General features: G+C 36.3%; 1 protein-coding gene across 1 annotated transcript in view; it reads right to left on the bottom strand.

Annotated features, from left to right (window-relative positions):
* KIAA1549L (KIAA1549 like) overlaps positions 1-13,622 on the bottom strand; it is a 1,927,305-nt gene that overhangs the window by 42,131 nt on the left and 1,871,552 nt on the right. The window contains exon 19 of the mRNA XM_044059234.1: positions 2,335-2,432. Within this exon, the coding sequence (XP_043915169.1) occupies positions 2,335-2,432 (98 nt within the window). The remainder of the gene's footprint in view (positions 1-2,334; positions 2,433-13,622) is intronic.

Consider the following 13,622-nt stretch of genomic DNA (forward strand, 5'->3'; position numbering starts at 1 on the left):
GTAAAACTAATTACTGAAGGGGAAATAATATCTCTCTCAATCTCTCTCTCTCTCTCTCTCTCTCTCTCTCTCTCTCTCGCACTCTGTTAGCTGTGTGCAAATTCACATACTACTTCAATAGGATCTATCTCCAATATCCTTTGGTTTTCTCTAAGCCACTTGGTTCCTCATTCAAACTAGAAGGCAAGTTAAACAATCAATAATTAGAGACCCCCCTCTTTATTTAGTTCTGCATCTCTGTATGTGATAAACCTTCACATGACTGCACAATGTAAACAGCTCTACCTTTTTGCACTTCCAAAGCTTCTGATTTCTGTTTGCTTTACATTCCCTCTCTCTCTCTCTCTCTCTCTCTCTCTTTTCATAGCTCTAGTAGTATTAGATATGTTCAGACTGCAGTCATCTGTATTAAGGTCAGCACGTGGCAGGAGTTTTGCTCCTGTGCTTCTGAATCCAGCCTGGCTACTATGCATAGTTCAGCACCTTAACACTGTCACCACAAGAACCAGTAACCTAGAAGTGACATCTGTTACATTACACAAGCTTCAAACACCTATTCAGGACAATGTCTTTTTATGAAAAGGCAGTCCCTGGAGACTTTTCTTTTTGTTTTCCAGAGTCCTTTCAAAATTCTATCATAAGTCAGATACGCTGCCATTTTCCACACCTAGAGTGCAGGCAAACCAGATTAAAGTATCTGTTCATCAGTCATCCATTTTGTGGTTTTGTATTATAACTTTTAAGCTTCCCATCTATTACACTGCAGCATTCTGTACATCTGTAAGTGCTCCTTTTGTTTTAGTGTTAAGCAGAAATTACAAATTATGACTCCACCTACAGTTTTTGCATTTGTCATTACCACATGCTTGTCTTTTCTCATGCTCCCAGAGAAGCTATGGAATCATATCAGTAAAGTGACCCCCTAATGGATGGTAACAGGAGGCCAACTGTTGCAGATAAATGTCCTCTGTGCTCTGCTACACATAAAGGTGCAGGATTTGTTCCCAGTTGTACTGGGAGGTGAGGTCAACCACATGGAAAACCAAAGTCACACATGGCAAACCTACTTTTTGGAGAACTGGTGAGGGAGGCAGTGGAAAGTCCACATGCTGGTGTCAGTCAGCAGGAAATGAACATTGCTGATAGCACATAGGCATGAACAAGTCTATGATATGTCACAGCATCTTTATCTAATGGAGGAAATATAAAAAGACAAATGTTTCCTAAAAGGACTGTCTCACGACTGTATCACCAAGATGCCCCCGTAGGTATGAATCTAGGACTTTGGTAAAGTATTCTTCAAACTCCTGTATACTATTTTATCAAATCATCTATTCCCAACTGCCTATAGAATGGAAATGTATGCTTAGCTAGGTCCAAAAAAGGCACAGCCAGAAAGTTGTGATGGTAGGAAGAGAAAGAACTCTGCACAGAGATGTGGTTTCAGGATTAGGACCTGACACTTCTGTCACAGTACACTAAAAAAGGAAATCTACATGACAAACAACTGTATTAAAGTAAGAGCTATAAAATGTTGTCACTCTTAGTGATCTAAGGCCAAATTGTGTGGACAATGGAGCTACAGTTCTGGCAATACCATCTTGGCTTGGGAAGAATGGTACATGTTTTTGCAGAGGCTCATTCAAATATCCTTCAAAATATCTTTCGGTCTAATAAGTGATACAAACTATTCTTTTTGTCTACATCTTTTACATAATGTGTTGTTTGACAAAGTACATTTACTACAGTGAGGACTTCCATTGTAGTAATGACAGAAACATATGTGCCTTATGGCAGCAGTAACTTGTTTCCAGTAAGATCAGCATTATCCTGCTATCTGTACAACAGACAGTGATCACTGATGCATAGGCATGGATGAATTATGATTGTTAGAAGAAAGTGGTGCTCAGTTACACAATAACTGTGTTTCTTCAGGCAACATTTGCTTAAAGTTCACTGCTAATCACCAATTTATCTACACCCCTGGAGATCATGTACAAATAATGAACTGCTAGTTAACTCCACTGATTCATATCCATTGCCCACTTATGCATGCTCACACAGTTATCCTCTGACAATGACAAATAACAAAATGCACTAAGAATGAACACAATGTCCTGTAATGTTACACTAGAGCTATAGGCCACTGAAAATAATTTATGTAGTGTGTGTTGCAATAAGAGTAAAATACTTGAAGAAACACAGTTCAAGGTTATCTGGCAGTTCATCTTCATTTAGTTGAGTGAATGCATTTTATTCAGTATCATGCCATGTGGTATACATGACGCATGCAGTTGGTTACTTCTGTAAGTAAGAATTATGCAGTTACATTACCGCTTCAGTGAAGTAACAGCGACTGGTCCAGTTCTGGGAGGAACAGGTGGAGGCGGAGATCCCATAGCCATCTCAGGAAGTTGTGAGAATCTATATGACTGCAAAATAATAAAAACATTTTTTTCTATGACTTCTAGTCACTGTACTTATTTGAAAAACATAATTTTGTCACTGCAATGATATTGGTTAGGTACATATAATTAATAGCAGTGATAAGTCACTACTTTAACAAAAAACCCTACTAATTATTGCCTTGGTTTATGCATTTCTTCTTTGTAGGATTCATTGTAGGTGACCAATGGAAAAAAGCTATATGGTCATTCAGGAAGGAAAAGCTGTCCTCACATAATAATGAATTATTTTCATCTCCAAGATTTTTATTAAATTAGATTAGTATTAGACTTTTGGTATTTAATTTTCAGATCTCTGGCAAGGAGTGAGCCAAGACCTCTGGCTAACAAAGCCTGCAGATGACTGCTGACTGGAGATTGTTATTAAGTGGCACTATGACACCCAAACCATCCAGAATAGATTCTCCCTAGTAAATTCTTGGTGTACTAAAAATGGACTCATACTAAACGCTGAAAGTGTAGCATCATCACTTCCCCTCATCACAATGCATAGACAACATTACTACAAAACAAAAGTGTAGTTAGGGACCTAAGCACTTGGGCTGATAGCTCCTCCTCCTTTGACCAGCATGCGAAAATGATTGTCAGGAAATTCTTTTACTTAGCCCAGTTAATTGCCAAAGGAATATAATCAATGTCTTAAGAGGTAATCACTCTCTTATACTCAGTGGTGATCGGGCTAATTAAAGGGGACAATGCCCATTTTGCAGTGCATGTCACTAAAAAAATCAAATAATTACAGAGACCCCAAAGGTTCCTAACCAAAAAGATCACAGGTCTAAAGTCATATGTCTAAATTCCTTGAGTTACCAAGAGAGGCTGGAAGCTTTGCTTGTTTATTCAGAGTCTTACAGACTTTTGAGGGAAGATCTCTATCTCACTTAACCACACAATTAGAGACCAAATTTCCCTGGACCTCCTGTTTCTCCACAAGTCAAATGTCTCCAGTAATGGAGGGTCTATATCATATTATCAAAGGTTCACTACCAAGAACCCTTGTTCAACTTGCCCAACATCAGAAATTTGCCCTTTTCCCCACTTTAGTACAATATGGTATATATAGTTGGGGGAGTGTGAGGGGTGTGGGGGGGTTGCAGTCCCCCACATGGATGAGTTTAAAATACTGTGCTTTGTGTGAAGGTCTAAATACTGGGCAAGTCATTACTTTCCCTGGGAAAGTTATTTGTTGAACTGAACATTCGCGGAAATAATTTTGTTTTTTTTTCAGGTTCGAACAAAGGTTTGTGGTAATGAACCTTTGATAATATGATATAGACCCACACCAGGGACTTAAATCTTCACTGATAGATGAATAAATAACAGTGCAGGGACAGGTTTATAAACCAGCACCGCCTTATCTTCAGGAATAAAATCACCCTGCATTTTAAGCAGTGCAACTCACTATCTTCCTTTAAACATAGCCTACATGACTGGATGGGTATCCTCAAAATTACTCTGGGATTGACTGTCATGACCCTCATGTAGAAAGGAGGCGTGGCCTGAGGGAGTGTACTAGCAAGCCGTGAATGATCATAAGACTAAGTGCCTTGGAAAATCTATGACTGGTTTTCAGTCTAGGCAACAAATGAAATTAAGCTGCATGGCTAAGCAGAGGCTAGTAGCTGTCTCTATAATCATGAATTCTGCCCACTTGCAAAAAAGCAGTTTTCACTTGCTTTCACTGCCTAAGTGCCTTCCAAAGTACACATACAGCTGCCATTCACATCAAATAATTGAAAAGGTGATTCCATTAATATTCCTCCATTCCTGTTTTAGCTTCTGTAGAAATCTGTGCCAATTGATATTAAGTAATTGATCTTGATGAGTCAGCGTTATATGAGACAATTTTTTCAAACCTGACTCAGCAAAAACACTTGTATATGAATTCACTGATCAGGGAAATTAATTTTTTCCTGTGATAGACTGTATTGGGGGTAAAGGTGATCTCTCTGCATGGAAAGCTGAAGACCCCTCAACCCCCCAGTGTGCATGCATGCGTGTGCGCATACACACACACACACACACACACACACACACACACACAATACTTTGTTTCAGTCTGCGCAACTACTTTTCCAAAACTCATTTGTATAAATAGCACTCAACCTGTTTGCATTCAGTTTTTTGGAAGTAAAAAATGACAACATGTTTCAGCAGCAGAGAACTTGCTATAGCAGGTTCAGCTAGTATGCAGATGAACTGTATTTTACAGTGTACAGCACAGACAGTGTTAATGCTGACTATGCAGTGTGAAGTGGATGGGAAAGTGGACCTCAGCCAGATGCACAAAACTATACCATACATATTCTGTGTATTGCTATAAATAAATATAAAGTCTAATATTCACTATTTTGTACTAATTTTTAAACAGTAGCAACTGGAAATCCTTTGTGATTTTACATATTTCTGGATATCTGTTAAACAAATTTGCATAATCTAAGTAGTGCTATCCAAGTAAGCTATAGCAGACAGAAGTGAAACAGGGCACTTGTGTCATGGCATGTTAGAAGATGGTACAAGTAGGGTTAAATCTACATTATTTAACATTAGTACTTTATAAAAATATAGAAACTGATCAGTGATACCTTATTTCTTAAACAAGAACAAATGCATGAATCTGACTGATTTACTCACAGCAAATACAAACCCAAACATATCTACAATGCCTCATGATTTACAAAACTGGCTCTCAGAAATAATTTTTGGTCTGATTAGCTATATAAAGCAAAGATCTAGATTTAACAACTCTGCTAACTGATCACACATTAGTTCTGGTTCACCCTGCAACATTGCACAGTTTTTGTAGTAATTCACCTCGTGGCAAAGGTAATTAATGAAGAATGATGTGGTCACAAACTGTGGCACATCCCCCTCTCCAGTGTCAGGCTCAGTTATCTAAGTTGGAATCTGAAAGGGAAGGAGTGACATGACAGGAAGTAGTACACATTTGTGCAGTAAGGTGCTACCACCACAAGTGTTTGGTAAGAGCCAGGGCCATTTAAGAGAAACTAGAAAATGAGGTCAGAGAAGGACAGCAAGTAAGACAACATAACAGATGTTGGAATCTGGCAATACACCTATGTGACTAAATTCCATAAACAGTCTAATATACACCTATGTGAGTAAATTCCATGCCTGTAACAACCTAATATACACCTATGTGAGTAAATTCCATGACTGTAACAAACTAATATACACCTATGTGAGTAAATTCCATGACTGTAACAAACTAATATACAGAATTCAACAATACAGCTATGTGAGTAAATTCCATGACTGTAATAATCTAATATACAGAATATGTGAGTAAATTCCATGCCTGTAACAAACTAATATACAGAATTCAACAATACACCTATGTGAGTAAATTCCATGCCTGTAACAATCTAATATACAGAATTCAACAATACACCTATGTGAGTAAATTCCATGCCTATAACAATCTAATATACAGACTTCAACAATAAAACTATGTGAGTAAATTTCATGACTGTAAAAAATGAATATACAGATTTCAACAATACACCTATGTAAGTAAATTCCATGCCTGTAACAAACTAATATACAAAATTCAACAATACACCTATGTGAGTAAATTCCATGCCTGTAACTTTATAAGCTAAAGAGACAATGAAAGTAGAGTAGTAGTCCACAATAGAGGCAATAATAACTAGCGCTTTCTTCCACTTTTATTTTCTGTGAACTTCTTCAGAAACAAAGACAACAAGCCCCCTCATGCTTGTGTCTTTTATAAAATACATGCAGGAAATGATGTCATTAATTGACTTTTTTCAATCAACAATGAAAACTATTTTTAACAATAAGTAAAATCCACCTGATGTTGTAAGTGTTGTTATCTTATTAACTTATACAATATATTGTTTTCTCTTTTGTTCCAAACTACCAGCTTTATGCTGTGTTCTGACATAATAAAAAAGGAAAGAAGTACTAAACTTTTTTCAATTGTTTTACATAAAACCGTCATCCTATACATTTAAAACCATGATCGCGAAAATATTCTACAATCAACAAATTATAAAATTCACTGTGGTATAATTGTCAAATCCATGTCTTATTCCATAATACATCTGTGAATGTGTATTTCGTCATACAACAAATAAAATTCATTGTTAAAACGGTTCCACTTTGTTGTTATTAAAAGCCGCAAAACAAAATACAATGTTTTCATTTGTTATCAAAAATATATGTCTTATATATGTGTGTATGATCTCCCTAAGTTTTCAAACGCAATCCCTTCAACTTCCTTGTATACAAACGCATATGTTTGCACTTTTTCATTTGTGTTAATGCACATGTGTACAAAAGGACTTTGTTGTGCGTGTATATGGAGCATATAATCACACTTGCACCCACTCGTGCACTCTACTAAATGATCTAATCTTATTGAACCCATGTGCATACTCTCAAATGCCTATTCTCTCTCTATCATAAACATTCACTTATGTCCACCAAACTGCCCGTTCATTCGCACACATATAAGCACGACTTTAGTGGCTGGCCTTGATGTCCAAACCCAGAGTCTGTCTAGCAGACTCACGCATGCGGACACACATATCCTCATGTCCCCCACCAACATGTGTTTCTCCATATGACAGCATGCTCTTTAGCCTCCAGCCACAGTGTGTGGACAGTACCAAACTACCCCACGATAGACTATCTACCCGTGGGAATGTCAACTACTCCTCCAAAGGCTTCAGTTAATGGACTTGCCTATGGTTCCTTTGGTATCTATCTATATAGCAAGAAGCATTTCATGTTTATGGATTCGTTTAGACCTGGTGGATGATCCGCTCCTAATATCAGTTGCCACAATGTCTCTTTCTGCTCCAATCTATTATTGACATCACCCATAAATACGCCCTTCTCAACCTGATCTAATACGAAAAATTCAAATGTCTTGAATTCTTCACACACCAATGCATGTCTTGCTAATGAGTTGTTTTTATCTTTGTTTTTAATAGCCAATGTATGTTCGTAAATTCTGCGTTTCAAAACCCTAATGGTTTTGCCAATGTAGAAACTGTCACATGATGAACATGATGCTAGGTAAACAACATGATCACTGTGACAGTTGAAATAACCATGAGCCCATAAAGTTCTTTTCATGTGTTTCAAAGTGACAAATGAAGTGTTGCTGATAAACCTGCATTGTCTACAATCTTTACACGAAAAACTTCCTTTCTTGAAACTAATCCTCCTGGTTGGTTTTTCAGTCTTCCTATTTGTGACCTCCAAAATTTGTTTGATGTTTGTGACCATCTTGTATGTAAACTTTGGTCTGGTCCCTAATGTTTCTGTAAGATCCCTATTTCCTAAAATTATACTCCAATTTCTTTCTATGATGCTCTTGATGCACCAAATTTCATTAGAAATGGGTAATGGAAATGCTGTACAAAACTCCCTCAAATCTGCATTGGAGTCTTTAGTGTCTTCCAAAATGGTAGGAGGACCAACTACCTGATCTACCGAAGACAGTATGGGTTTAGCTACGTTGTCCCTTAACTTTATAACTTCATGTTCCAACTTTTTCAATTTGTTGTTTTTGTAACCCCTAGCCAAAAATAACTTTCTCAAAGTCACAAGTTCTTCCTTGTAAACACTGTCTTCTGATGTCAGTCTACTTAATCTAATCATCTGGCCCTTAATGACACTATTTTTCATATGTTGTGGATGGAGGCTGTCCTTATGCAGATATTGGTTGGCAAAACAAGCCTTCCTATATATCCTGCTCTCAATTTGACCATTGATGGAATTTATCCTGAGATTGAGGTCCAAGTAATTAATATCTTTGCCATAGCCACTATGTTTGAAAAACAAAAAATTCGTGGTATTGTTTAAATCTTTAGTCATGTCAAGAAATTCACTCTTTTCACCAGCCCAAACAAAGAACAAATCATCTATATATCTTAAATATAGTTTGACCTTGTTGAAATTGGGATGACTTTTTAAATGATTCTGCTCCCAATTTGCCATTACTATATTTGCAAAGGCTGGTGCCACTCTAGCCCCCATTGCTACCCCAGATGTTTGTTTATAATACGTTTTATTGAAGAAAAAAAAATTATTATCAAGAACTATTTCCATCAAGGAACATAACGTATTAACTTTAACAGCCTTAGTGTTTGTTTTTTGTGTCAAGTAATCCCTCATATATTCTATACCTTCTTCTTGATTAATTGACGTATATAAACTTCGTACATCAAGGGTGGCAAAACTAACTTCTTCCCAGGCCAGATTTGATTTTCCTAAAATTTCTAACAAATGCCATGAATCTCTTAAAAAGAACTCAGCCTTTTGTGCAATGGGATTTAACAGGCTGTCCAACCAGATGGAAATGTTTTCAGTCTTATAATGTTTAGCCGATATAATGGGTCTAAAAGTTATGTTTACAGTACTTGCTTGTAACTTCGGTATGCCAAAAAACTTTGCCATCTTTGGATGGTCAGTTGACAAATAATCATAGTCAGACCTTTCTATTTCTTCTTGACAAAACATGTCAAACAGTAAAGTGTCAATTCTTCTAAAACTGATTTGTATCAGTTCTGATGTAACCTTTTGATAGCTGTTTGTATCACTTAACATCTCTAATATGGCATCCTCATAATCACAAGTGTCCATAACTATAATTTTGCCACCTTTATCGGCCTTCATCACTCTAACTTCTGATGTTTGTGCAAGTTTTGTTAATGCATTGGTCTCAGCTTCAGTCAAATTACATTCCATATTTACTTTCATGTTTTTAAATTCCGTTTCACATATATGTTGAAAAACATGCAATGTATTAACCAATGGAGGGTTACAAGTACTGGGTCTACTAGGTAGGCTTTTAACTTGTTTGTTTCCTTGGTTGATATCCTTTAAAATATACTTCAAATTTAACTTTCGTAGGAATAACCAGAAATCTACAAGTAATCTACCCAACTCCACCTTATTAGAGGGAATAAACGTAAAACCTTTTGTTAGAATATTATACATTTCCTCAGACAAATTTAAATCACTAACATTTTACAACGTTCAGTGTATATTCTTTGTCATTGCATGTTTTTCAACATATATGTGAAACGGAATTTAAAAACATGAAAGTAAATATGGAATGTAATTTGACTGAAGCTGAGACCAATGCATTAACAAAACTTGCACAAACATCAGAAGTTAGAGTGATGAAGGCCGATAAAGGTGGCAAAATTATAGTTATGAACACTTGTGATTATGAGGATGCCATATTAGAGATGTTAAGTGATACAAACAGCTATCAAAAGGTTACATCAGAACTGATACAAATCAGTTTTAGAAGAATTGACACTTTACTGTTTGACATGTTTTGTCAAGAAGAAATAGAAAGGTCTGACTATGATTATTTGTCAACTGACCATCCAAAGATGGCAAAGTTTTTTGGCATACCGAAGTTACAAGCAAGTACTGTAAACATAACTTTTAGACCCATTATATCGGCTAAACATTATAAGACTGAAAACATTTCCATCTGGTTGGACAGCCTGTTAAATCCCATTGCACAAAAGGCTGAGTTCTTTTTAAGAGATTCATGGCATTTGTTAGAAATTTTAGGAAAATCAAATCTGGCCTGGGAAGAAGTTAGTTTGCCACCCTTGATGTACGAAGTTTATATCGTCAATTAATCAAGAAGAAGGTATAGAATATATGAGGGATTACTTGACACAAAAAACAAACACTAAGGCTGTTAAAGTTAATACGTTATGTTCCTTGATGGAAATAGTTCTTGATAATAATTTTTTTTTCTTCAATAAAACGTATTATAAACAAACATCTGGGGTAGCAATGGGGGCTAGAGTGGCACCAGCCTTTGCAAATATAGTAATGGCAAATTGGGAGCAGAATCATTTAAAAAGTCATCCCAATTTCAACAAGGTCAAACTATATTTAAGATATATAGATGATTTGTTCTTTGTTTGGGCTGGTGAAAAGAGTGAATTTCTTGACATGACTAAAGATTTAAACAATACCACGAATTTTTTGTTTTTCAAACATAGTGGCTATGGCAAAGATATTAATTACTTGGACCTCAATCTCAGGATAAATTCCATCAATGGTCAAATTGAGAGCAGGATATATAGGAAGGCTTGTTTTGCCAACCAATATCTGCATAAGGACAGCCTCCATCCACAACATATGAAAAATAGTGTCATTAAGGGCCAGAGGATTAGATTAAGTAGACTGACATCAGAAGACAGTGTTTACAAGGAAGAACTTGTGACTTTGAGAAAGTTATTTTTGGCTAGGGGTTACAAAAACAGCAAATTGAAAAAGTTGGAACATGAAGTTATAAAGTTAAGGGACAACGTAGCTAAACCCATACTGTCTTCGGTAGATCAGGTAGTTGGTCCTCCTACCATTTTGGAAGACACTAAAGACTCCAATGCAGATTTGAGGGAGTTTTGTACAGCATTTCCATTACCCATTTCTAATGAAATTTGGTGCATCAAGAGCATCATAGAAAGAAATTGGAGTATAATTTTAGGAAATAGGGATCTTACAGAAACACTAGGGACCAGACCAAAGTTTACATACAAGATGGTCACAAACATCAAACAAATTTTGGAGGTCACAAATAGGAAGACTGAAAAACCAACCAGGGGGATTAGTTTCAAGAAAGGAAGTTTTTCGTGTAAAGATTGTAGACAGTGCAGGTTTATCAGCAACACTTCATTTGTCACTTTGAAACACATGAAAAGAACTTTATGGGCTCATGGTTATTTCAACTGTCACAGTGATCATGTTGTTTACCTAGCATCATGTTCATCATGCGACAGTTTCTACGTTGGCAAAACCATTAGGGTTTTGAAACGCAGAATTTACGAACATACATTGGCTATTAAAAACAAAGATAAAAACAACTCATTAGCAAGACATGCATTGGTGTGTGAAGAATTCAAGAAATTTGAATTTTTCGTATTAGATCAGGTTGAGAAGGGCGTATTTATGGGTGATGTCAATAATAGATTGGAGCAGAAAGAGACACTGTGGCAACTGATATTAGGAGCGGATCATCCACCAGGTCTAAACGAATCCATAAACATGAAATGCTTCTTGCTATATAGATAGATACCAAAGGAACCATAGGCAAGTCCATTAACTGAAGCCTTTGGAGGAGTAGTTGACATTCCCACGGGTAGATAGTCTATCGTGGGGTAGTTTGGTACTGTCCACACACTGTGGCTGGAGGCTAAAGAGCACGCTGTCATATGGAGAAACACATGTTGGTGGGGGACATGAGGATATGTGTGTCCGCATGCGTGAGTCTGCTAGACAGACTCTGGGTTTGGACATCAAGGCCAGCCACTAAAGTCGTGCTTATATGTGTGCGAATGAACGGGCAGTTTGGTGGACATAAGTGAATGTTTATGATAGAGAGAGAGTAGGCATTTGAGAGTATGCACATGGGTTCAATAAGATTAGATCATTTACTAGAGTGCACGAGTGGGTGCAAGTGTGATTATATGCTCCATATACACGCACGACAAAGTCCTTTTGTACACATGTGCATTAACACAAATGAAAAAGTGCAAACATATGCGTTTGTATACAAGGAAGTTGAAGGGATTGCGTTTGAAAACTTAGGGAGATCATACACACATATATAAGACATATATTTTTGATAACAAATGAAAACATTGTATTTTGTTTTGCGGCTTTTAATAACAACAAAGTGGAACCGTTTTAACAATGAATTTTATTTGTTGTATGACGAAATACACATTCACAGATGTATTATGGAATAAGACATGGATTTGACAATTATACCACAGTGAATTTTATAATTTGTTGATTGTAGAATATTTTCGCAATCATGGTTTTAAATGTATAGGATGACGGTTTTATGTAAAACAATTGAAAAAAGTTTAGTACTTCTTTCCTTTTTTATTGTTATGTCAGAACACAGCACAAAGCTGGTAGTTTGGAACAAAAGAGAAAACTATATATTGTATAAGTTAATAAGATAACAACACTTACAACATCAGGTGGATTTTACTTATTGTTAAAAATAGTTTTCATTGTTGATTGAAAAAAGTCAATTAATGACATCATTTCCTGCATGTATTTTATAAAAGACACAAGCATGAGGGGGCTTGTTGTCTTTGTTTCTGAAGAAGTTCACGGAAAATAAAAGTGGAAGAAAGCGCTAGTTATTATTGCCTCTATTGTGGACTACTACTCTACTTTCATTGTCTCTTTAGCTTAAAAAGTTAGTTTTTCAGTTTAGTCCGAAGTTTGTGCGTGGTTCCATGCCTGTAACAATCTAATATACAGAATTCAACAATACACCTATGTGAGTAAATTCCATGCCTATAACAATCTAATATACAGACTTCAACAATAAAACTATGTGAGTAAATTTCATGACTGTAAAAAATGAATATACAGAATTCAACAATACACCTATGTGAGTAAATTCCATGCCTATAACAATCTAATATACAGAATTCAACAATACAACTATGTGAGTAAATTCCAAGACTGTAACAAACTAATATACAGATTTCAACAATACACCTATGTGAGTAAATTCCATGCCTGTAACAAACTAATATACAAAATTCAACAATACACCTATGTGAGTAAATTCCATGCCTGTAACAATCATACAGAATATGTGAGTAAATTCCATGACTGTAACAATCTAATATACAGAATATGTGAGTAAATTCCATGATTGTAACAATCTAAAATACAGAATATGTGAGTAAATTCCATGACTGTAACAATCTAATATACAGAATATGTAAGTAAATTTCATAACAATAACAATCTAATATACAGAATATGTGAGTAAATTCCATGACTGTAACAATCTCGTTGTGTCTTTCGGCTTTTCCCAGTTAGGGGTTGCCAGAGCGGAACTCCAGTCCGCTAATGATTGGTAGTTGATTTTTACATGCCGAGTTACCAGCCCTGAAGCACAACCTTCAACGAAGGTAGGCCCATTCACGCATGTCTCCACGCAGAAGACGCTCTAGCTAGAAATCGAACCGGACAGCGTCTTACTGTGAGGAGACAACACTACTGCAGCACCACCACCGCAGGTAACAATCTAATATACAGAATATGTGAATAAATTCCATGACTGCAACAATCTAATATACAGAATATGTGAGTAAA

This window comes from Protopterus annectens, chromosome 17.part0 (assembly GCF_019279795.1).
Source record: "Protopterus annectens isolate FY-2018-M chromosome 17.part0, PAN1.0, whole genome shotgun sequence".
Lineage (NCBI taxonomy): Eukaryota > Metazoa > Chordata > Ceratodontiformes > Protopteridae > Protopterus > Protopterus annectens.